Source organism: Dama dama, chromosome 17 (genome assembly GCF_033118175.1).
Source record: "Dama dama isolate Ldn47 chromosome 17, ASM3311817v1, whole genome shotgun sequence".
NCBI lineage: Eukaryota > Metazoa > Chordata > Mammalia > Artiodactyla > Cervidae > Dama > Dama dama.
In genome coordinates, this window is record NC_083697.1 from 63,014,536 (window position 1) to 63,041,336 (window position 26,801).

At 35.3% G+C, this 26,801-nt stretch overlaps 1 protein-coding gene and 1 long non-coding RNA gene across 4 annotated transcripts in view; one reads left to right on the forward strand and one right to left on the reverse strand.

The window, feature by feature from the left end:
- LOC133071799 (uncharacterized) overlaps window positions 1–26,801 on the forward strand; it is a 72,908-nt gene that overhangs the window by 17,302 nt on the left and 28,805 nt on the right. The window lies entirely within an intron of this gene.
- PDS5A (PDS5 cohesin associated factor A) overlaps window positions 1–26,801 on the reverse strand; it is a 119,811-nt gene that overhangs the window by 8,600 nt on the left and 84,410 nt on the right. For all 3 annotated transcript variants that reach the window (XM_061164591.1, XM_061164592.1, XM_061164590.1), the window contains exons 20-32: window positions 25,946–26,069; window positions 25,013–25,171; window positions 22,960–23,028; window positions 21,705–21,841; window positions 18,398–18,521; window positions 17,867–18,071; window positions 17,238–17,352; window positions 12,794–12,926; window positions 12,115–12,234; window positions 8,942–9,004; window positions 8,035–8,180; window positions 6,895–7,003; window positions 2,289–2,641 (exon numbers count right to left, since the gene is read on the reverse strand). In XM_061164591.1, the coding sequence (XP_061020574.1) occupies window positions 2,289–2,641; window positions 6,895–7,003; window positions 8,035–8,180; window positions 8,942–9,004; window positions 12,115–12,234; window positions 12,794–12,926; window positions 17,238–17,352; window positions 17,867–18,071; window positions 18,398–18,521; window positions 21,705–21,841; window positions 22,960–23,028; window positions 25,013–25,171; window positions 25,946–26,069 (1,857 nt within the window). The remainder of the gene's footprint in view (window positions 1–2,288; window positions 2,642–6,894; window positions 7,004–8,034; window positions 8,181–8,941; window positions 9,005–12,114; window positions 12,235–12,793; window positions 12,927–17,237; window positions 17,353–17,866; window positions 18,072–18,397; window positions 18,522–21,704; window positions 21,842–22,959; window positions 23,029–25,012; window positions 25,172–25,945; window positions 26,070–26,801) is intronic.

Below are 26,801 nucleotides of genomic sequence, written 5' to 3' on the forward strand. Positions count from 1 at the left end.
AAAACATAAATACATTTATTTAAGAATGTATATGAATATCAAAGAGCAGAGTTCAATAACGCAAAACTGCAATTACTTTTGCACAACCTAATAAATAATATTAGGATTAATATTTTAATAGAATATTTTCATCCTCCCAAACTGAAACACTGTACCTATTAAACAGTAATGCCTAGTCAGGCCCCACCCCCACCCCCTGGCAACCATCTCATTCTGCCTCTATGAATTGAATTTGACTACTCTAGTATCTCATCTAAGTGGAATCATACACTACTTGTCCTTCTGGGTCTGGCTTATTTCACTCAGCATAATGAATGTCCTTAAGGTTCATCCATATTGTAGCATGAGTCAGAACTTCACTGCTTTATGTAGTAATAAAAATAATTCTTATATTTTTATTTTATCAGTCAATAGACCTAAAGTGAAAGTTTTTCTGCTCGCTTCTGGAATTAATAAGCTGGGGATTCTTTGAGGGTAAGAATCTATCTGTTTTGGATACTTATGTATTGCCAACACCCAGCACAATGCTGGTAGTCTAACCCGTCTGTATTTGTTAGAAGAACAAATGAGAAGTGTAAAGAGCAATACTCATGTGCCTATAATGTGTTTATTTCTATGCAAGGGGATATCATGAGTAATATAGAGTTTCTGGAGTAATTAGGTTTCCAAACAAAAGTCATAATGCTAGAATTTAAGGGCAGAGTTGTATATTAGATTCAGGAAAGAATGGAAAAGACAAAAGGAAGCTTGGGAGAAAGTTTCAGAATGTCCTTCCGTGTTTTGTTAGTCATGCATTAACAGTCAATAAATCAATCAGAAGTTTCTAAGATATGTGCACAGTATCTATTCTACTGAAGTACTATGGCCCTGAAGTACTATCACGAACACCTATCATCAAAGAATTTTGTATTGTGTGTAACATTGCCCAACCGATCTACTAACTGGCATACTTAAGACTTCTAAGGTATCTTTTCACTCTTTTTTTCCTTTTCACTCTTAAAAGAGATATTTTAAGATTTTTCAGAAGGTCCAAAGCCATTTTAAATCAAGAGCAGTTTCTGGCATGTAAGCCATTTTTGTTGGGTTTGTTTAATACTTTGGGGGGCATATAGTGTAACTAAAAGCAGAGCAGTGGGTTTTACAATGATCAATTTCAGAGACAAGGTTGATTGCTACTGAAAATTATTTTCAGGGTTCAAGTAAGTGCCTGGATATTTTGGTTAGATGGCAGGACAGCTCATGACAGGTAAGATCAGGTGGCTCAGGTGGCCTGGGTGTGATATCAGTAGTATTTTACGTGGGTGAGGAATGGCCAGAATTCTAGAAACCCTTTAGAGAACTCTGGCTCTGTCCCCCATGAAATTTCTTCAGTTTTTGCATAACCAAAAATATATTAAGGGGTAAAGCAACTAGAATCCAAACCAGTGGTTAATCACTGAGCATTTGTTCCACACAAGGCATTTTGTTAAGTGCTTCCTATTTAATGATCCATTTAATTCTTAGAACAATCCTTTGAGGAGGGTATTATCATATTGTCTTACTGATGAAGACAAGGAGGCCAAGGTTAAGTATGTTGTTCCAGGTCAAAGGTCCAGGTTTGAGGAGAAAATAATAAAATTTGCCCCCAATATTGGCTTTCTGCTTTTAGTCCATAAAACTAGAAGTGACTAAGTAGAAGAAACACCCATTACTTAAGTCAGATTTGGGCCTGGATCAGCTGCCATTAGATGCTGAAAAAGGTGCTTAGAGACATTTAAAATATAACAAATTTAATAATCCCAAACTTCAGAATTTCATAAATGCTAATGTAAAACCCAACCCAAACATGATCAAAGACGAGCAGCTGTGAGGTTATTCTCATTGGGAAGGGTAGGGGAGAGAAGTAAGTCATTGACTTATATTAAAGTTTACTATAACAAGTGGAATTAAAGAGCAAGATATACTTGTTCATTGTGTCAGGACACCTATTTACTCCATTCTGGGACTTCTGTATAAAAAAGTAGCCCTTTATATTTAGTAAACCCCATGCAACTATGTGAAGAAGACCAAGATAATAATATCCTTGCTAATAAATAGAAATACCAAAATACCACATCCTAATTTAGGAGATCTCTCTTCAAATTGTTGTCCTGAAGGTTATGAGATAAAAACAAACACCATCATAACTTACTCAGGAAAACCAGGGGGCAGTTTTCACTCCCAGATGGCTAGGTATTTGGGTGTGGCTGGCAACGAGGACTAGAACAAAGTGTCTAAACTCAAAGTTCAGAAGGAACAGAGCGCGTTACCTTTGCAAGTCAATCTGTCTCTCTGTTGGCGCTGCCTTTTTGGCTGGGTCTTGCAGTTTGGGTGCTTTGGCATTACCTGCTTCCAGACCTCCAGGGCTCTCCTGACTGACTGCAGCTCTCTTTCTCCCCTTACTGAGAGGTTTATTTATATCGTCATTTTTGGTTGCGTTGCCCTGAGATTCAGATTTGGGTCGACGTCCTCTCCTGGGTTTTGAAGGGGCAGGAGGTCCTGATTCCTCTGCTTTCTCATCTGTTTTTTGTTGAATATTCTCTGCACCAGCTGCTGTTACTGTTCTTTTCTTTCCTCGGTCACTGCTGATGTTGCCCTGGGCAGACTGATCAGAATTAATCTCCTAGAAGAGCAGAAAACAATTTTATGAACAAACTCCTTAAATATCACTGATCTGACTAAAAGAAGCATTCTGCAAGTATTTCAGTTGGGATTCCAGGGTTTCTAACTCACTGCTTATATCCCACGAGGAATGTAAATTCCTAAGGGTAAGGACTGAACATGATACCTAACCATAGTGCGTGGCATATACAATATACTCAGTAAATATGTATTAAATGGCACAGGCAGTTATATAAGAGAAAACCTACTTAGCTATTCTTTCACACTCCCTTTAAATAAAAATGTCCCTTTTATTTCTAGTATGTTCTTAATGTTACCACTTTTCAAAAGCAGGCAGGATGTTTTCATAATTCAATGTTATTTTCTTTCTCTATGATGCATGTACTGTAATAATCTTCATAATTCTGTAACAGAAAGTTCTTTAATATCTCACTTCACTCATTCATTCAAACTTTTGTCTCTTCTTATTGTGTCAGTCATTAAGCTTTTTTTTCCTGAACATTCTCTTTTTTTCCTCTTTCTAGTTTGGCATACATATTGTCATTTGAAATGTTTAAGCTAATAAAATTCCACTTTGGACATGAGGAGGAATAATAGTTTTTAGGATGAAAGTGACCTTTATATGAATGAAATTTAGGAATCAACTGTAATAATTTGAATTGATTCAAGGGAAACAAAGGACCACTATCATCATCCAAAAAAGTAAGACTATTATCTTTTCAGTTAATTAATTTTCATTTCCCCTCAAAATGTTTTCAGAATGACCGGGAAACACATATAAATCTTTCATGTTTCAAGATATTTAACTTAAATGAAAACTCATGAAAGTAGTATCTTAAGTTAGAAAATCCAAAAATCAGCATTTCATGTTGGGGATTAAAACATTAAAGTAAACTTTATCTTAAGAGAACAGATAACACATGAAGGAAAAAGAGTAAGGTGGTCCACACAGGGTAAACTGTTAAACATATACAATGGATTACAATAGAGATATGCAAAGTCACCTGGTGAAAGATGGTGATTCCTGAGCAAAATAAAAAGGCCAATAAAGATGACTAAGTGTGGTTAAACCTGAAGTAGAAACCATTCACTCAACTTAGTGTCTACTACGGGTAGCGGCTGCTATGCAGAGACTGGGGAACAAAACTGATGCTGCTGTGGTCCTCAAACAGATGAGCATAATAGATGATTAATCTTTTTTAAAGAGTAAACAAACATTTAAGTACAGATTACCCTAAGAGCTAAAGAGATTAAAGAAAGGGGCATTCAGGAAAAAAAAACAAAACAAAAGAAACATCAATTTGATTATTCTGGGGAATATTAAACAGTATCAGAGCAAGGCTTACCATGTGAAAAGTAAAGTGTTCTAGACAGATGCAAGAGGCGGCATGAAGCACCCAAAGAAAGAAAGAGCTTGGAAGATTTAAGGAACCTGAAGTGATGTGAGACCGGTATAAGGCAGGAGAAGCAAGCATGGGCCAGATCATGAATGCTTTATGGGACCTTTAAGAAATCTGATTTTATTTTTAAGTGCTAATAAAAGTTGTTGTTGGATAGTTGCTAAGTTGTGTCTGACTCTTTTGTGACCCCATGGACTGTAGCCCACCAGGGTCCTCTGTCCATAATAAAAGTCACTGATGGACTTTAAACAGAGGGCAAACATAATCCAAATTATATTTTAAAAAGATCACATTGGGTGCTACATGTGGTTGACTAGATCAGAAGGAAGCAAGAGTGTTAACAAGAAGGTATAACTACTACGGCATCAGAGGTTGAGTTACTGAGTTCCCTGGTGAGCTGGGTTTAATCTCTCGTTAGGGAAGTTCCCACAAGCTGTGCGGCATGGCCGGAAAAAAAAAGAATAGGGATAATTTAAAAATGGGCAAATACGAAAAAGAAATTCACATAAGAGTACATCCAAATGGTCAACAAAAATAAATATAAATTAAAACAATAGCGGGGCATTAGTTTTGATACTTTAAACGGAAAAAGATTCAAAAGAACTATAAAACTGGCTGATGGTGGATATGTAGAGAAAAAAGTACCCACTTAGTAGAAATGTCAGATGTTCTAACTTTCTGAGAAAACAATATGGAAATATCTAAAATCTCTAGTATTTTACTACTTGACCAAGCAATCCCACTGCTAGAACTCAGCCCCTAGAAAAAAAAAACCACCAGTAAGTTTAATGCAACACTGTTTGCACTGACAAAGAAGGGGGAAGGAAATTATGTGTATACATGTAAGAAAATGATAAATCTGGAGAGAAACAATTGAACACACAAGATAAAGCTGTTTAATAGGGAAAAAAAGACTATTAAAAGTCATGTACATGATCATATTTACATATTTATGAACATCATGTATATGTGCATATGTATAACAAACGCACACAAAAACCAAATGAAGAGGCATGAAGGCATAGTCATGCCTGTAATCAGCTACAGGTATGAAGGAAAAGCCTCTAAAGGGCAACATTGGCAGTACTGCTTGCCTGCATCCATGGAATGTTAGTATCTTACTTCTTTTAACCACCTCCCTTATTCATTCTTCATATTACAATTTGATTTCTCTAACAGAGTGAATAATAGGAAATATTCTGATCTGTAAACATGCATATCCAATCTGTTGAATAGTTTTTATTAACTAATTAACTGGTTTAGGCATCAATCTCTTTGAGAAACTGGTTAGCAAGAAACACTCCCTTAGATCTTATCTTCTTTTAATATACTAGCAACACAGTGTTTTGAGCCTGCAAGACTGAGGACCAGATCCTGGAAAGAAATGATCATATCAACTTATGGGAGATCTGACTGGGAAGCTATCAGGCTTTTGCCAAAATACAACCTGTCTCTTTAGGCAACACTGAATCGTTAAAACATTCTTTGGAAGTATGAAAAAGTTAAAACAGGGTTTGGAACAAAACAATATAACATTACAGGTCAATCAAAGTCACATTCTTGCCCCTCAAAAATTAGAATTTAAATATCCAATTTATCTTTTACACAATTTTACCGCAGAGGTTGGGAAGGTTATAGATAGCTGTTTGTACTAGGTAAACATTTGCATCCTGTACTACCTCTTAATACACATTACAAGCATGTTTAACTAAAGTATCTGTACCAATATACATTTCTGAATCTAAGCATGTTTATGGTGAATATTTAATTCTATAAAAAGATCCCACAATATCTATTGGCTTCTGAATTCTAAGACCTTTGAGAGGTTCCCTGAATCTACTGATATAGTGAAGTTCAGCCAGCCCACGTGTGGACAGTGAGAGACTGACCAAAAAATGAACCTTCTGAGGACTTCCCTGGTGACCCAGGGGAAATCCATCTCCCACTCCAGGGGACGCAGGTTTGATCCCTGGTCAGTGAACTAAGATCCAACATAACACAGGGTGACTAAGCCTGCATGCCTCAACTAAGACTCAATGTAGCCAAATAAATATATATAAAAAATACAAACCCTTATCTGTTGAGTTTGAGTTCAGACAATGAGTTTCGATAGGAAAAGTTCAGCTACTGTGGAATGACTGTATAGTCCCATATTTTATGTACCTGAGGGTAGTTACTAAAACATCTTACAAATATCATAAATACATGGTGTGTAAAAAAAGTATGTCAAGAATATGATTCTATGGAAAAAAAAAATTAGTATTCTTTTTTTTTTTTTAATTAGTATTCTTATACTATTCCAACTGAGGAAAGTTATCCTCCTACCAATGTTACATTCCTTTTTATCCTGCTGAAAAATTAAGAATATTGGGAGCTACAGATAAAAGATCCACCATCAAAGAAAGAATGCAGTTGTTTTTTTTTTTTTTTTAATGATCTTTTTTTTTTTTTATTAGTTGGAGGCTAATTACTTCACAAGAATGCAGTTGTTAAATCAACAAAAAGTCAAACATTAAGGCTAGCTCATAAGTTTAACTTAAACAAGAAGTATTGATCTCTGGCAGGAGTCAATGAAGTATTGAAAACAAGATCTCAAAACCCCTGAGTTCCTATTCTTTCAAGGTACTGGGAAAAGTAGTGTGGTAGAAGGAAACCATTATGGGTGACCACATAAACTCTGGTTAAATGAAGAAAGTAAACATAGAATCATTTCTGGAGAGAGAAAGCACAGTAAGTAGAGGTATACACACAGGTATAGTATGTAGTATACATTAATGTACTGACCGTGGGTTTTTCACTCCTAGCATGAAACTGTAATAAGAATCTGCATGGGAGAAACTCTTTGAAAATTTACCTTATTCTTTACTGGGTCAATATTCTTTACTGGTGTGACAGAAATAATTCTTACAGGGTTCTCCTCATTTTCACTAACACCAGTTTCTGCTGCCTCTGAACTCTGTTCCCTGTTGAAGAGAAACAAACCAAAGCTTCTTTATTTGATCACATGAATACAAAGTTTACTCTCTCACTATACCAATAAGAAAACAGGAGGCTTAGACTGGCTTAGAAGGCTGGCCAAGTTAGCAAGACTCTTATCTGTGGCTGCAGCCTATTGCCCTATTACACCAAGTCACTGATTTCCATTTAACCTTACTAATTTAAGAAAGAAATGCCTGCCTAAAATCACCTGATAGATTAGTTGTCAAGAAACAAACAACATAATTATTCTATAAGCCTATCTGTTGGGGGTGGAAAACGCTAAAATCAAGCAAAAGCAAGCAGATTAAGACTATCAGTCTGTGTTCTTAATTAGCTCTGTAAGAGAGGGGGCTGCTAGAAAAGGCCACGGGAGACGTGTTTGACACCCACCATCCATGTAAACCACCGATGTCCCACATTAATATTTTTATATCTTTGGATACTACCGCTAAAAATGTGTTTAAAGCACTACTGGTTGAATTTATTCTTAAAATATCATGAAACAGAATGAAATCTTTAAAAGCCTCATTATTCAGTGTTCGTAAGAGTAGGGTCAGGTGGAAATTTTTATGCAGTAGCTAAGACAGTAAACACCTGACATGTTAAACATAGAATCTTTAATAATAAGTAGAAAATGTTATTAACAATGTTACCTTTATTCACGCTATATTAAATCTCTTGAGTTAAAAAGCATATAAATTTTTTAAAAGTTATATATTTTCAGTTTTCCTAAGTGTTAAATTTGCACATATATACACACACTTCTAAGTAAATTAGCTTTACTGTACCACAAATTTTTTTTTAACTTTTCTATATATTTAGAATGCTAAACGATTTCCCAATGTGTACTACATACTCAATCACCATCATTAATTATCCTAAAATTCGACATTATGTTTTTCACTAAGATGTTCCCCCTAAAGTCCATTTTTGTGACATGCTTTAAGAAAAGGAACTGAAAGATGAATCAAGTAGGGAGCGACTGTAACAGAAACAACTGAAGAAAAAAAATTGCCTTGGTCGATTTCCGGTGGAAGGGCTCAGCTCTGAATTTACATTAATATTGCTTCCGGTCTCCGCTCCAGCGCTCCTGACATACGGCTTCCTTCCCGTTGCTGACAAAGGCTTGTTAACAGCGCCTAGCACTCCAGCAGGCTTCGGCTAGAAATTACACACACGCATGTTATTTTATACCTTACTAACAGGAATACATACACATTTATACATATGGAAGGGATGACTGTTTTGCTTAAGCCCAGGAATTGTTGTTAAAACAGTTGTTGTTGGCAAGTTAAATCCTAAACTTATTAGAAATGATAATTCTGTAATACTGTGTATGAACATAATTTGAAGTCAGAAGTATTACTTCCTTTAAAAGTAACTATGCAAAAAAACCCCAACTATGCAATATTTAATTATTATTTATTGTTCAGTTAAAATAAAAAGTACCCCTAAAACACAGTGAAATACATGAGTAAGACACAGTAAAATGCCTTACAGATAAAAACTACTGAGTGTATATAGTTTTAACAGTTTAGATACTTTATCAAATATTAAATTTCCTTTTTCCTTTTGCTCTTTTAGATATCATATTACCTTTATAGGATATAAACTAACATTAGTACTTTAAAATTATTTCTTTTCTTTTTCTTACACATCTAAATTTATTATATCCTTTTTCAGGGATATCTGCTTTGTGAATTCTAAATAACTTGAACCCTATCTGTACTGACGAGGACACATGGTTTTAACTCAAAAATGGTTCATGGCAGAAAAAAGTCCAAGAGAACAAATGCTTTAGATGTTACAATCCACACCATGATGTCTAAGAATCAGGAACCATAAAATCTGAAAGACATTTAAAGGTTAGCAGTAATACACACAGGAGATAAAGATCCCCCAATTATCTAGTATATTAATACCTTTCCTGTTAACAGAAGTACTCTTGTCTCTTCTGAAATATAACTCTTGTCATTACAGAAGTCCTATCAAAAAAAAAAAAGCAAACGTGAACACACATATTTTTATTGTTCATAAAAGACTTTTCAGGCATTATGCCTTACAGTAACAGGTTCATTTATGCTACGCAACCTATCAAATCATCAAAGCATATTTCATGAACCATACTGTAAGTTTAGTTTTAAAATTAAATCAAGTGACACACAAGATTTAGTCAAATTTAGAGATCAATTACGCAAATCATTTTATGTTTTTGGCTGTGCCGCATGGCTTGTGGGATCTTAGATCCCTGACCAGGGACTGAATCCAGGATATTGGCAGTGAAAGTATGGAATCCTAACCACTGGATCTCGAAGGAATTCCCTTAATCACATTTAAAATAAAACATACTTCTATTACAGTTTCCAGTTTACTCAATGAGCTGTGTTCACCTTACACAGTTCACCTACACTCTATTATAAAATTTACTTCTTTTTTTGGCTGTGTCACACATGTGGGATCTTTCCCACCAGGGGTTGAACACAACCCCTGCAATGGACGTGCAGACTCTTTAACCACTGCACTGCCAGGGAATTTACTTCTGTGCTCCTAAGGCACCCAAAATGGTACTATGCATATATCAGGCACTTAATACTCACTAAAAGAACTCCACATGGGATCTCAAGAAAACTGTTTTTGTTTGGTTGCTAAGTTGTATCTGACTCTTTTGCAAATCCATGGATGGTAGCTCACCCAGGCTCCTTTGTATATAGGACTTCCCAGGCAAAAATACTGGAGTGGATTGCCATTTCCTTCTCCAGGGGATCTTCCCAGTCCAGGGATCAAACTCCTTTCTCCTGCATTGGCAGTGGATTCTTTACCACTGAACCACCAGGGAACCCTCAAGAAAATTATCCTTACTGAAACAAAAAAAAACTTACTTTAATTAAAATATTTTGTTTCTTAGAACCATAAGTAGACTGTGCAAATCATAAAGGTAAACACACCATCAAAATCTAATAGTCGATCATGTTCTTGGGCTGCAGTGATATTCACTAGTTAATAAATGAATTTAAACCAAACGTGGACACTGATGATACTTTCTTAAAAGTTATATCTATACAAAACTTAAAGAGTTCAATCTGATCATGTGGTGCCTCTCTCTGTTAATTACTCTGGGAATAGCACAAGTAAACCACAAGTCACAGAAGCAAAATGATCTATTATCATTCGGATGTTCATCATTTCTAAGTAATCACCTTAAAAATTATTTTTTCTTTTATTAAGTTGACCCTCACACTAGTGTCATAGAAGAGAACAAAACGGCTTAAATGTGCCTATGAAGAAATCACACTTTCGATATGCACTCTAGGCAAGTCTGTATCTTTCTTTTCTTCCTCACAAAGGCTTCTACGCAGCCAAAATGAATGTGACATCAAGATATACTATAATATCACTAGGCTCACGATCTTAATATCCCTAATATTCTTGTGTTTGAACTTACACCATATGAAAAGCAGTATATTAGAAAAGGAAATGAGGAAGATGCTCATTGAAAATGGAAAACTAAATTATTATTATGAAGGTTAAAAATATTCTAAGTTTCATATCAAAACAAAAATCAACTAGAATGAGATATAGTAACAAACAGCAATTTAAAATCTTGATGACAGGACTATTACTGTATGTAAATTCTATATAGATACTATTCTAGTCATAATAGCCCTGGGTCAGCAATAAAGTAAATTTAAATTCAAGAGCTCATGTAGGAGTATTTATAAAGACCAGTAAATTCAATTAGAAAGCAAGTAACTTTGCAATCTTTATTATTCCTATTAAAACCAGGCATAAATTCTGAGTATTAGATCATTAAAGAAAATTGGATACAAATTTTTGTTGAAATTTTTAAATGCCATATTTTTTCATTAAAAATATTGATTTAAAAAAAAAAAACAAACAGGAAAGTTAAAACTTCAAAATATCACCTTCAAGTGGATAATAAATAAAAATGCAATCTGTTTAAAAAAGAAAAAAGTCTTAACATCCAAATTAGCTGGAAAAATTTAAAGAGCTATTAGTTGGCTGACAAATTTACTTACATGGAAAACTTCATTTGTTGATAGCAGAATAAACATACTATGTATTACTAATAATGTTATTATTATTGTTCAGTCGCTAAGTCAGGTCCTACTCTTTTGCAGCCCCATGGACTGCCTGCTAGGCTCCTCTGTCCACGAGATTTCCCAGGCAAGAATATTGGACTGGGTTGCTATTTCCTTCTCCAGGAGGTCTTCCCAACGCAGAGACAGAACCCACGTCTCCTGCATTGGCAGGTGGATTCTTTACCACTGAGCCACCTGGGAAGCCCAATTATTAACGATACCACTAATTAATGCTTCCTTTTGACTAACTCTTACAGACCTAGGCATATTAGTAATAGTTCACAGGTATTATCATCATCCGCATTTTAGAGATGAACAAATTGAAGCTTAGAAGAGTTAACTTGGGTGCGTGTTCAGTGGTTCAGCTGTGTCTGACTCTCTGTGACCCCACGGACTGTAGCCTACCAGGCTCCTCTGTCCGTGGGATTTTCCCAGCAAGAATACTGGAGTGGGTTGCCATTTCCTCCTCCAGGGGATCTTCCTGACCCAGGCATCAAACCCGTATCTCCTGCATCGCAGGCAGATCCTTTACCGCTGAGCCACTGGGGAAGCCTGTTAACTTCGAATCTAAGACTGTCAGCTGCCAAGACCAATTCCATTCATACTAACACTTTATTTCATATATAGATGTATATAATTTACACTCTACCAAACATTTTGTTTATTTCTTGTCTGAAAAAATACTAACAGTGTTTTAACAGGATGAGATGAAAACAGTTTAAGAAATTTGAAAATTCCTCTTACATATTAGAAATATCCAGAAGGAATAGCTCACATAGGAACACCACCACCAAGCTTGATTTGTATTCTCTACTCTGTAAGGTGAGAATGATATTTTTCAGGCTTTGGAAGACAGTCTCCCCTTTCTTGATAAACTCACAGAGGTATTTTTTTTTTTACTTTGTAGTCAAGACAGTCTAGTATTTGCCACCAGGATGACAGTAACAAATTTAAATAAGTTCAGTATGGTAGAAAAATGAAGAGAAGAAAGTTACCTTTTCAGGTTGTGTAAAAAACTTCACTGGCAGGACTGGATCCTTTGGTGACTCTGCATTGCACAAAGCACTTTTACTATTTATCACGCACAGGGCCACATCACACACTGTATAAAGTTTCTAGGGAGGAAACAAATCACGTAACTTTCAGGAGTGCAAAATAAGCACAGGTACCAGTTCTACCCAATATGTAACATGGAATCAACACAGTAATATGGGGCTACTGTTTATTCCTTGAACATTCTGCATGTTGTCCCTGGCACGTCTTCTGATGTAGCCTCCCAGTAACAAGAACAAAAAAGTCCCCTTCATTTTACTTTAACATGAATGTCAAGTATGCATTAAAAACAACAAACCAAACTAAAGCAAACATACAAGAAGAATATCTACTGGTCTGTAACACTTACTTACCAGTTCTTAAGACAGCATAGTTATAAATTTCATTAGTTCTTATCCCCATGCTCCGTACATATTTTAATATCTTTTTCAGAGTAATAAACATTCTTCAAAATTCAATGTAATGAAAGAAAAAGTACATATTTTTATAAACTATAAGTATATATTTTTATAAGCATTCTGTAATCTATTTATTATACAATAGGAAAAACAAGTGGGACAAGGGTCACATTGCTTTTTCCCTGTAACTTCTTAATAGTCACTGGCCTAATATATATCTTACTTCATTTGTCTTGGATTCATCTGGAGACTGGGCATCTTTTGTTAGCTTGATGTTCTCTGCCATCTTTTTCATAAACGCATGGCTATTATTTTCATTCTTTGTCATTAAAACTTCAAGCATGAACCAGAGGCACCTAAACGAAACATATTTACTTAGTAAAGAGACTAATGGAAGGTTCTTTTGCTGAGTGGATTAAATAGTTTACTGGCAAGTTCTGTTGTTTGAGTATAAAGAGAGTAAAACGCTAATGATTAATAGAAATATCATGTTAATAATATTCAATTAAAATAGAATATAACATCACAAATAACAAACATGAACATATAGCTTAATATGAGAAAGCCTGACAGTTTCATGAGGCATACACATGAAGAGTCATTCTATAGGTATTTAATAAACATTTAGATGACATAATGTGTATTAATATCCAGCAATGACGAGCAAACCAGCATACAGCACAGTCTTGCCATTTTGACCATCTGGAAGCTATTTATCCTATGATCTAGGGCTCGTATGTAATTTTACTGTGACATAACTCTGACTTTCATGTGTTATGAGACTGGTGTGCATATAACCAGTAATTCAGCTAAATAGTCACATTTCAAATCATTTTTCTGTTTTCCACTTGTTATTTTATAGTCATTTAATACATAAAGTGTCTGGTGACACCTGAATTTCTAAGTAAAAGTGAATCCCAAATTGGGATGAAAATTAGGATCATCTGAGGAACTCACTTGCCAAATCTAGAATCAAAATCTATTTTTAAGTTCCCATGATGATTTTTTAGGCAACCACCATGGACTCACTGTTTTACTCCATCAAGAGGAGAAAAAAATCACTTGAAGATAATCTGTGTGTACTTCTTTGCCTATAGTACATACATATGTTTTAAAAGACTACTGTAAAGGAAAATTTAGCATTAGGTTGATGGAGTTTGCTTTTATAGACCTGTCTTGCAATAAATACTAAACTCAGTCCTTCAGGCTGAAATGAGAGAACACTAACAGTAACTTGAAACCATAAGAAATAAAAAACACTGGCAAAGGTAACATGGCTACAATACAAGGCCAGCACTGCTGAGCTTCTGATCTGTAACTCCTTTTTAAATATATGATTTAAAAAGCAAATGCAGGGAATTTCCCGGTGGCTCAACGGTAAAGAATCTGCCTGCCAATGCAGGAGACGAGCGTTTGATTCCTGATCCAGGAAGATCCTATATGCTGCAGAGCAACTAAGTCCTTGTACCCCAATTGTTAAGCCTGTGTGCCAGAGCCCAGGAACCACAACTGTTGAGCCCATGTGCTGCGACCACTGAAGTCCATGTGCCTCAGAGCCTGTGCTCTGCAAAGGAGAAGCCACCACCGTAAGAAACCTGAGCATTGCAACTAGAGAGCAGACTCCGCTCTCTGCAAATAGAGAAAAGCCTGCCAGCAACAAAGACCCAGCACAGCCAAAATAAATAAATAAACAAATGAAATGCATAAAAATAATCACATACATGTGAAAGGAAATGATATATGAGAGCAGAGAAGGAAGTGGCCCCACTCCAGTCCTCTCGCTCGGAAAATCCCACGGGTGGAGGAGCCGGGTATGCTCCAGTCCATGGGGCTGCAAAGAGCTGGACACGACCGAGCGATTTCACATTTCACAAGAGCAGAGTATCTCTACGCTAGTGAAATTAACTTGCTATTACTTAAAATAGGTTGTTACAACTTTAAGATGTTAAGAGTAATTATTAAGAAAATAACTAAAAAATATATCCAAAAGAATAAAAAAAGTTCCCTACAAAAAACAACTACAGCTGACCCTTGAATAACACAGGAGTTAGGGGTGCTGACCCTTCACACAGTAATTTGCATTTAACTGAGTCTTCGCCCACTGTATAATCGGTTCCTCTGTATATGAAGTCTGTCTGTATCTGTGGGTCCACCAGCTGTGGATCTTGAGGCACTATAATATTTATTATTAAAAAAATCTGCATGTAAGTGAACCTGCACAGTTCAAACCTGTTCACACTGTAAAGTTCAACTGTAAACAGAAAAACGAGAGGCAGTAATGGAGCAATTAAATAACAAAAATACATAAGACAGAGAAAACTGACAGTTATATGGCAGAAGTAACTTCTCCCTTATCAGTAATTACTTTAAATGAAAATAGATTAAATCTCCCAATTAAAAAGCAGAGAAGCAGAGTAGATTAAGGGAGAAAAAAGATACATATATATCTTATCTACAAGAGACTCATTTCAGATACAAAAACACAAAGTAATTGAAAGTTAAAGGATGGGGAAAAAATGCATTTCATACAAACAGTAACCAAAAGAGAGCTGGTGGCTATTTTATAATTAGACAAACTGGATTGCAAAAGACCCAGAAGGACTGTATTTGAAGAGGATATGACTATTATAAAAACGAACCTAACAACAGAGCCCCAAAACCTATGAAGCAAAAACTGACAGAAGTAAAGGGAGCAATACATGTTCCACAATAAGAGATTTCAATATCTTATTTTCAATAATGGATAGAAAAAACAGAGAGGAGACCAAAAACAGAAAACTTGGACAACACTATAAACCAATCAAATATATCAGACACAGACGGAATACTCCAACTCACAAGAGCAGAACACACAGATTCCTCAGGTGAACTTGGAACGTTCTCTAGGATAGACCGTAAGCCTTAACAGGCCTCGACAGCAATTAAGCCACAAGTCTTAAAACCTATCTTTTCTGACCAGAACAGCAGGAAACTAAAAGTCAGTAACAGAAGGAAAACGGAAAATTGGAAAACTCACACATACATGGAAATTAAACCACACTCTCTTACTTTTTTTTGGCCATGTAGCTTGCAAGATCTTATGTCCCTGACCAGGGACTGAACCTGGGCCCTTTGCAATATAAGCGTGGAGTCCTGACCACTAGACGGCCAGGGAATTCCCAAACCACACTCTTAAAACAATCAATGGGTCAAAGAAGAAATCACAAGAAGAATTAGAAAATACCTTAAGACAAATAAAAACACAACATACCATGCTAATAGGATTCAGCACTGGTAATGCTGAAAGAGAAATTTATATCTGATAACACCCTATATTAAAAAAAAGGTCTTAATAATCTAACTGTATACTTTAAGAAACTGTACACCTTACCTAAAAAAAGAAAAGTTAACACTTGAAACTACACACTAACTTGAAATGTTTAAAGATATTCAAAAGCATTGCATACTAAGCAGAATCAAAAAGTATGTGCCAGTGATTTCAGTTCTAACTTGAATGACTTCAGTGCTCTTCCCACATCATTACTGCCTCTCTTAAGTCTAACCTTTTTCCACGTGATGGCCTTGCAACTAAAATAGGGCTCATAGTTTCCTTAACACAGACCTCGTGTTCTAGGCAAACATATACACTACTTTTTTTGCTTTATCAGAGTGCTTTCTGGGAAATCCCCCATTAAAAAAAAAAAAAAAAAGATTTGCAAATAAAATATATTTATGAAATAAACAGAAATCAGAATTGGAAGACATTCTAGGAATTACCTATTTCATATCCTGTATTTTATGTATAAGGCAACTGAGGCAGAGAAGCTCAGAGAAGTATAAAGCTTTTACTCACATAGCTGGGACTAGAACCTATGTCTCCTGAAAGAGCTACAGGAGGCAGAGATAAATGTTGATTACCACACGACTGAGTGACTGAACAACCACCTCAAATAAGATCAGAACTAAAAGGCGTCATGTCCCGTATAGAAAATCACAGCATTTTAAACACAAGCTGGAGGGACCAACTTAAAGGTACAAGCGAAAGCACAGCAAAGGCAAAGGAAACACTGCTTCCAAGTTTCCTTCTCTACAAAGGCCATTTGTAGAGAATTCTAGACCACCCTGTACTTGTTTCCTCGCCGTGCATCAATATACAAAGTTCTATTTTACATAAAAACACTTGAGTATTTCGCAATTGTTTACTTGCCTGTCTCTCCACCAGAGACAAACCTCTCTGTGACTGGTGTAACATATCTAATTTTGTATTACCACAGTCCTGCCACAGAGTATCTTTTATGTGTGTGCATACTTTTGAGGCATCTTTTGAGGTTGAAAAGTGTAGCTTTACAGAGAGAAATTTTCCCTACATGGCTTTCACATGGCTTTCTAAATGATCAAACTGATGTAGCTGAAGCCCATTTTAATACAAACAGTAAAAATAACATAAAAACCAAGTCAATCTATTTCAAAGACTCAGCTAAAGTTAACTGCAAACAATAGCAAACAAACAAAACCACCAAATAGAACTTATTAGACAGAAACAATTTTGTAAGATGAAACTTACAATTTACAATAAAAGAAAACCATAAAAAATTTTTATTCCAATGGGGACAGTTAACAAAAAAATTTAGCCTTTTTTAAAAAGTAAAAAAATTTTTAAAAATTCTTTAAAAATCAACACGACTTACTCTTTAATATCACGAAGCTGATCAACATCTTGTGATCTTGTAAAATCTGGATCATGAGCTAGCAGGTGAATCATATAAGGAACTACATACTCAGGCAACAGTGATAATAGTTTCTCTAGAGTGAAAACATTATTATTAACAATAGTAATAAGAGCTTTTATAAAAATCTCTCCCTAATTTAATGTTTTAACCACTTCAGTTAACATTTTTCCCTCAGTTATTCCCTCAGTTATATCATCTGGGTGATACTGAAATACTTTTTTCAATTTTGAAGGCTACTAAAGACAAAGGATAATTTAAGATTGAGTCCCTGGCAAAGCTGGGGACTTTACTCTCCAACATCAGAGCAACGTGTTCAAATCAAGCCACGCTGCTCATCCTATAAGATAAAATGCGTTCTTCCCTTTACGTGTTATAAACAGGACTCAGAAACTAAAATCTTAGATTTTACTTACATCTTACCCGCAACAGCAACGTTCTATAAAAGTCCCAGTGTTATACACTGTTGGCCTGGCCATCTTACGGAAAAACGTGAGTGAACTTATTGGCCAAGCCAATACAACAGAAATACAAGAAAACCCTCCACAAACGGACGTGTCTGCACAGCGAGCACTCTGAAGGCTGCTTACCAGTGGCCATGGGGTTCTGCTTAATGTACTCCCTGCGGATACTGATGTTCTTCAGCAGACACTGCCGCGCGTGTGCCCTCCTCTCCTTCACGGGGTCCTTGGCGCACAAGGCAAAGATGGCCATGTACTCCAACGGGAGCAGGAGCTTCACGAGGGCCTTGTGCAGCTTCTGGGCAAAGATCTGCCTGACTTGGTAGCACTCGTCCTACAGCGGCACAGAGCCGAGACTACTTAAAAATGTTAGTGCTTTCAAATCATTAGCAAGACCCTGTTTAGTTTTTTTAAAAACTGGCAAACATTTACAAAAGAACACTTTAAGCATTTTTAATGTCTTCATTTAAAAAAAAGATATACTAAGGAAGTAAACAACAATTGTGGGGAGATAACAGGTTAGAACAGTCATGATAGCAATCCCTTTTGTGCATACGTCCACAGAGTAAATGGATACTTAATCTGTATTAAGTAAATAATCTGTATTAATGAGTTTAAAGTTGAAGGCCAAGTAAATGACAAAATAAGACTGCTACTTACATTAATAACAAGTGCACAGAGCTGAAACTGTTCTGGGGTTATAATTTCATGGTAACAAGGTTCCTGAGCAAGCTTCATTATGGCACTACCAGCAGCTAATCGCAAGCGAGACATATCAGATTTACTATAAACAAACAAGAAAGAAATAAACACTTCCTATAACCATTATCATTCATAAAGCGCTTCGATCCCTTTTTGACTGTTAAGGTCTTTAGCATAATTTATACTTTAACTGACATAATGTACAAATATGAGAAAGATCCTTTGAGTCCTTGAACTCAACAGAGGGAAGAAGGCTCAAATCATTGTGACTACCTGATATTACATTTATCTGCCTTCATTAAAAAATTTTTATTTACTTATTTTATTCAGGTATAGCTGATTTATTATATTAATTTCAGATGTACAACACAGCAATTCAAAATTTTTATAGATCACACTCCACTCACAGCTATAAACTCGTGGCTGTGTTCCCCATGGTGCACAACGCACCCTGGCAGCTTCTCTTCTGTGTAGCTGTTTGTGCCTTTAATCCCCACCTGGCTCCTCCCCACTCCGGTGTGCCCAGCGGCAACTGCTAGTTTGCTTTCTATATCTGTGAGTCTCTTTGTCATATTCACTAGTTTTATGTTTTAGATTCCACATGTAAGTGATAACATACAATATGATATTTGACTTATTTCACTAAGCATAATACTCTTTAGGTCCATTCATGTTGTATCAAATGGCAAAATTTCATTCTTTTTAATGGCTGCCTTCATTTTTACTTAACATTTTAGCTTCGATCCTCTACTATAAGGAACTCTGCTTTCATTTACAATAGCACCAACTGCAACACGATCAAGAACCATTTACATTAGGAACTGTATTTCTCATTTTAAGAGGTATTCACATGTATCAAAGAAAACTTGATACTAAAAACTGAGAAATTAAAATTCATTTATCATTTAAAATCTGTTTCCCACAATTTAAAAATGCATACACGTATTTTACACAGGGGCTTCCTTGGTGGCTAAGATGGTGAAGAATCCGCCTGCAATGCAGGAGACCTGAGTCTGATCTGTGGGTTGGCAAGATCCTGTGGAGGAGGGCATGGCAACCCACTCCAGTATTCTTGCCTAGAGAATCCCAAGGACAAGGAGCCTGGCAGGCTACAGTCCATGGTGTTGCAAAGAGTCGGACACAACTGAGCGACTAAGCACACACACACATTTACACAGACGTAACAGAAGTCAATCTCAAGCCTAGACATGGCTGATGAAATAGAAGGGCTATGAATTAGGAAGTGATCTGTACCCTAAAGGAAGCGGCATCAGACAAACATCTAAAAGGAAAGAATATGGAGGTGAGAGCCAGTATCTCTCGGGTACTAGTCTCTGAGGCAGACTTTCTTTTCCAATAGGAAGTTTTCCAAGGGAATCTAGAAAGCCCAGGAACCCCCACTCCCCACCCAGTCAACTTTAACTACCTAAATAGCAAGACGTGACACTGATGTGGTGAAAGGACAATCTCCTTACTTCAACTCCTAAATGGAACATAACACAGCTTTAGTATTTTAAAGACTTCAAAAAACGTGGAAAGCTGCCCTAAATCCACAAGGGACTATTATTTACCACACAAGAGGAGAAAACATGGCACTCTTGGATCACATGACCATCAAAGTGAGCATTGGTAACAATGAAGGACTCTCAAATGGTTTCTGAGGCAAATGATTCAGGAATTTTAAAAAAATTACTAATGCTACTATCTGGGTACGTTACTCCGGAAGATGGGGAAACTGAGGCTTGGAAAATTGACTTATGCAAGTTTATACAACTAGTAAATGGAGCAGGGAGTTGTGTAAGTTTCTGATTCCAGAGTCCAAGCTAAACTATGGGATACATAATGTCTAATTAAGATCTGCCTAATATTTTATAATATGCATGTTCCACAATTGACCATTCTCCTATCTTTTGCGATGAAAAAAAAAAAAACACTGGAAAGAACATGTTAGTATGTATATTTTTATATGATTCTTTTAATTTCATGAACATAAAAATAAAGCCAAAGAATAATATTAATATTTTTAAAGACTCAGAAACAAAACGCCAAACTGTCCTGCCAAGACTATGCCCATTTATGTTCACAGGAGTAATGAGGGAAACCGTTTTCCCTGATCCCACAGAGTAATGATTGCTTAAAAAATTTCTTTTTGATGATTTGATAGACAAGAGGTTCCACTTAAGTTAAAATTGTATTTATTGTATATAGTGATATCAAACATATTTTTAAAGATAAACTGGCAAAATATACTCTTCTTCTTTATTGGGGACCCTGCCTGTTTATCACTGATTTGTAAGAGCTCATTATTAAGCCTTCGCTATGCACTGTACATGGTTTCCCCAAATTTAAAACTTGCTGTCCCCTACTCTTCAATTTGTTCACGCAAAGCTACTCTTGGCTTATAATAAAAATAATTTTTGATTGTTTTCTCCAGATTATCAAAGCATTCAGCATCTCTACTGAATGTAATTGTGCATTTCCTATCTCCTCCAATAGAATGCATGTTCCTTAGAGGAAGAAATTATTGTACGTTTAAAAGGTTTGACAGTACCTGGCATGACAGTGTTCAATAAATACTGAAAGCATAAATGAATAGTTAAGTCTATCCTCTAACTCAAATTTTAAAGAATGCATCACAAGTAGAATTTTTCAGTTATTTCACATGAAAACCAGTAAATGAAAAATTTGACTTTTATTTTCATCTTAAAAGGTACAGTATGAAGAAATGGTGATTTCATAAGATTTGAAGACTGAACATGTGTTGAAATGGAAACAATTTTTTTTTGGGGGGCACTTGCAGAACCTTGTATAGTCTTCTGCAAACCACCAAGAGGGTGCAACTCTTTCTTCTTTGAATCTACACTGAAATTTTTATTCCTTTCATGACACCAAAACACTACGCTTGTTCAATCACTATACTTACAGGGTAAGTTGCTTAAAGGCAGGAACTGAATTTTATCTGTTTTTACTGCAATGTTTTTCATAGTGTTTGACAAATATTCAACAAATATTTGTTTAATTGATCAAATGTTGAAGCTAACTGTAACACTGCTATAATGATTATGACTACAAATTTACTGGAAAAAGGTCAGTCTTGAGAAATGAAAATACACCATTATTGAGATACAAACCCGAAGTAAGTACATAATTTAAACACAAAACATATAGTGCAATTATAACTGCTAATATTAAGTAAATAATTCTTATGTAAGCTCTACCAACATCTTGAAGCTAAAAAAAAACTGGAAAGGAAGAAGAACCTCACCTGATCCTCTTCTGCTCTGTCAGGTCGCCCTCACTAACCAACATTGCTGATAATAACCGAAGAGTTGAATTGGCAGATTTAGACTGGTTGTTTTTCATACCCAACAGCCATCTTACCAGAAGTTTAATTGCCTGTACCTATAAAATATTAACATGCTAAAAAAAGAAAGCAACTTAAAATTCCACTTAAAGGGAAGATTTATGTTAATTAGATTAGTGAGATTACTTAACTGCCAGCAGACATGTTTTATTAAATAAGTCTGTAGGAAAATAATAACGAGAACTAATACTTATTCCGTTTATGCCAGGTGCTTTACCCAGATTTGTACATGTATCATTCTATTTAATCTCCCAAACAACTCTGTGAGGGAGAGACTCTTATTTCTAATAAATAGGGCAACTTAAGGCACATTACTATGATAGACAGCTTGCCCAGGCTCTGGCTTCTGAATTCAGATTTTTTCACACCTGGACACTTGCTTTTCAAATCATTTAAAAATACTGATATGTTTTTAAAAAATAACTAAACTACACAGATTGTAGTAGTTAAAAATAACTAGATAGACTTTAATATTTCTTGTAGTACTGAAGAACTATTTTGATCAAAAAACCCAGGAGATTTTGTAATTATTTGTAGTCATAATTGCTTGGAGCCTCATACTCAAGACTGTTATGAAATGTATGCAAGAATTAGCTAAAGGATGCAGATATCATTTACTACATTTATTTACTGACAACCTGGAAAAAGGAACTGATGGAACAAATGATGCCTATGAAGCTATTCAAGGTGAGACAGATTATCAAATAAGATGATAAAGAGGTTTTGTTTTGAATCCCAAGACTACCACTTTAAAAATTATCTTTACTGAGGGATAATTTACATCTATCAAAAGTTACCAATATGATGACAGTCATCTGTTTCTGCCAAATAAATATTCATATGCCTGTAGATAAAAAGTGGTAAAGAGGCTAGACCTGAGGTGCTTCTGACATCAATATTCTAGAATCTCTATGTAAAACAGCCTCACTGAAATCATTTCAGCAAGACAGGAAGGTCTACAAAACAAGCTGATATATATCTATATGTAACCAACTTTAACAACAACTGTAATTTGAGAAACACACAACTTTTGGTTTAAAAATAAAGCACCTTATTTAAAATGCTTTTTAAGTGTTAGGTTTTTTTTTTTTTTAAAGGATATCTATAAATATTCATTATTTCAGCATAACAGTCATCAAGTTCTACTCAATTTTACCTTTGCTAGTACTTCAGGGGAAACCTCTTCATCTGGAGACCATAATTTTCCATTCTTCTCACCTGTTGACTACAGACAATTGAATAAATTTAACTTTTAGAAAAAAATTTTAAATTTTGCTCATTAAGGTTTTCATGCTGAACAACACTGTCCTCTAGGAACCCCACAAGAAAGCCACCAAACAGGGACTGGAAAAGAAGAACAAAGTTGGAGGGCTAAACTTCCTGACTTTGCAACTTAACTTATAAATCTGTAGTAACAAAGACAGCATGGGCGGTACTGACTAAGTATGGACACACAGACCAAGAGAATGAGACAGAAAACCCTCACATACATGTTCAACTCATTTTAAACAAGTGTGCTAACACCAATTACTGGGAAAACAACAGTCTCCTCAACTAATGGTGCTGGCAAAACTAGATATAGCCACAAGCAAAGGAATGAGGCTGAACTGTTATATATGAAAGTTATACTGAAAAATGGATCAAAGATCTTAAGAGTTACCACTAAAAAACTCTCATAAGGTACAGGGGAAAATCTTTCTATTCTTGGATTCAGTATATAAATATTCAGAATATATAAAGAACTTTTACAACTCAACAACAACAAACTATTCAATTCAAAGTGGGCAAAAGACTCAATATTCAAAGAAGATAAACAAACAGCCAATAAGCACATTAAAAAAAAATCACTAGCCATTAGGGACACAAACCAAAACCGTAAGATATTACTTTGCAACTACCAGGATGACTATGATCAAAAAGCCAAGTAAAGAATAAGTGTTAGCCAAGATGTACAGAAAATGAAAGGTTTGTGTATGGCTGCTGGGAATATAAAATGGTATAGACACTGTGGAAAACGTTCAGCAGTCCCTCAAAAAGGTTACATAGAATGATCATGTGATCCGCAATTCCACTCTTAGGCATATATCCCAAAAATCTGAAAACAGGGACTCAAATGTTCATGTCAGCATTATTCACAACAGTCAAAGGGCAGAAAACACCCAAGTATATATCAATAGATGAATAAACAAAACGTAGGTTAAACATACAATGGAATATTATTGTGGCACAAAATGAAGTTCTGATACATACTATAACATAGATAAATCTTGAAACCAATATATTGAGAGAAATAAGCCAGATGCAAAAGGATAAATGTTGTATGAGAAGAAGGTATCTAGAATAAGCAAATTCATAAACCAGGCAAGTAGAATAAATGTTACCAGAGGTTGGCGGGGAGGAGGTAATGGGGAGTTACTCGTTAATGGATGTAGAGTTTCTCTCTGAAATGATAAAGTTCTGAAAACAGGTAGTGGCAAATGGTTACACAACGATGTGGATGTATATGTTAGGTGGTGTCTTGAACCACTGTGGAGATTTACCCGGCCTTCCTGGGTTATCCCTTGTGTACATGGGTGTATACATATGTTATCAAACTTGTTTGTTTTTAATAAAATGAAAAACCAATAAGAACATGGGTGTATATAATGTAAGTGAACTGTAAATGTAAATGGGGTAAAATGGCAAAGTTTATATTATGTGTATTTTACTACATACAAAAAACAGAACCATCTTAAAATAGAATTTATGAACAATCCAGCCACCATCTAAGAAGTGTCAAATTTCACATCTGTTGCCAGCCTTGTCTATCAGTAGCACAGAGAACAATATGACACCGTGGAGTAGGAACTGAGGCTCTGGCCCTGCCCTTGCAGCCTTCACTATTATATTCAAATGGAGGGAGGATAACGAGGAAGGAATGAACTGGCAAGTATTTTTTTCTGAGTTTGAACACTGAGGGTTCTGTTTTTTACTTCATGATTCATCTATCTCATGTTCTCAATTTTTTCTTGAAGAAAAATTCTAGTAACAGCTACACAGCAAGATGTTATTTATTTATTTATTTTAGCAAGATGTTATTTTAAGTAACAAATAACAAATAAAAAAAGTAAGAGAATCATACACAGAGAAAAGCAGACGTGTTGTTTCCGTGACAAATAAAGATGTAAACAGTCTTAATCTTATGATTCTAAATTTAATGAGACACTTACCCTGTCATTCATTAGCAGATCTTTAACGATAAAATTTGCTACTACAGATTTCATTGGGGAGGCAAACTGATCTGGTGCTAACATAGAAATGTGGCCCAATGAAACTAACGGAGTTATAAGTTGCTCTGGTACATCAGCATTCAGACTCCTACTGAGTGGCTATAAAAATAAAAGTCAAAATTACTAGTTTGCTTTATAGATATTTAGACATTGTACAGAATAGTGTACGTTCCCGAGTCCTCCTGAATTTATTGTGCCCCAAAAAAATCTGTTCTAGAGATGATTAAAAGTCACTTCAGTCATATTAGACACTTGATTCTTGTTTCACCTATTGAGATTTAATAAGATTGAAACAATGTAAAAAAAAAAGGAAAGCGTAAAACCCACATAAAGTAAAAACAAGAAAATTCTCCCATGGTCAAATCAGCCTTATTTTTAAGTCAGTTATGTTGGTGGGTTTCTTGTCCTGTGGGAACATTTAAAATGACCATGGATCATAATATTTAAGTCCACTGGGTTCTGTTCATATTGTATTCAGTTTATGACAATAGGAATACCTTTCCAGTAGCAGAATCAGGCAAAGGATCACACATAAGGAAAGGCAAACAAAACTAATTTTCAAGTAGGGTTCTTAGGTGCATAATAGCTTCTCAAGCTAAATGGACCACTGAGCCAATAAAGCTAAAATTAAGTAAAATAATGTAACACAAAATACATAAAACGTCCTTCAATGTGTAGTATTTGAACATACAGTCTGATCTAAAGGCAGGGAATATCTAAAGTACTGAATAAAATAGAGTCCCTGCTCCCATGGAATTTATATTTTAGAGTGAGACTAAAGAGCCTAAAAAAAAAGTGACTTTTTAGCTTCATCAGACCACAGAGAATAAAAATAAAAATCAACAAAAACACATCATATGTAATTATATATACCTCAAAAATCTGTGCAAGCTGGACTTCTTTATTTGTGAATATGGCATGTATACAGTGAACAGCCTGTTTTGCTTGGTGTGGAGTACCTCTCTTTGCCTTCTGATGTAAAATGGGAATTAAGGTCCTGAAAAAAAAAAAAAATCATAGTTTATTTTAAAAAAGCCCATAAACCACCAGTAGTTCTTTTTGGTTGTCTCCTACTTCATGAGTAACTATTTGGAGGTATGCTTGAAGAAAGCTTCTCTTCTAAACTACCTGATCTATAAAAAGATTTAAAGCCCCTTTCCCCACCCTCAAGTACAATATAAGAAATGCAATGCCTCTAGAATAAAAGGGCTACTCCAGGAAACAATTTTCTTTTTAATTTAAGCTACCTCATAAGTATGGAGAGATAAACAAGCCACTTTTAATTTATAATCTAAAATTGCCCCATGCCATATTTTCACATGTCTTCTAAGAAAATACTCCTAAATTTTCCACTTCCCTCTCACAATCCTCTTCAGTTGTTTTAAAGCAGCCATGGGGAAAAAATGTAGCAAAAGGCCAAATTTCATTAAAAAACAGACAAGAACGTACCAGTGAGAGAAAGTATGCAAATAAAGTATGGCATGTTTCTATCAAAATACAAAAAAATTGGCATATACATCAAATGGATAAGACAAAACATTCATATAAAATATACATCAAAATGATAAGTGACTCGCTTTGTTTATAGTTTCTAAAGTTTCAGCTTTTTATAATGAACTTAAGTATTTTTTTTTACATCAAAAGAAAATCTGTAAGCCAAAACAAAAATTTAATAAAAGACACTTGCTATACATCTGTTGCAATACTACTCCTTTATAGACTATAAGGT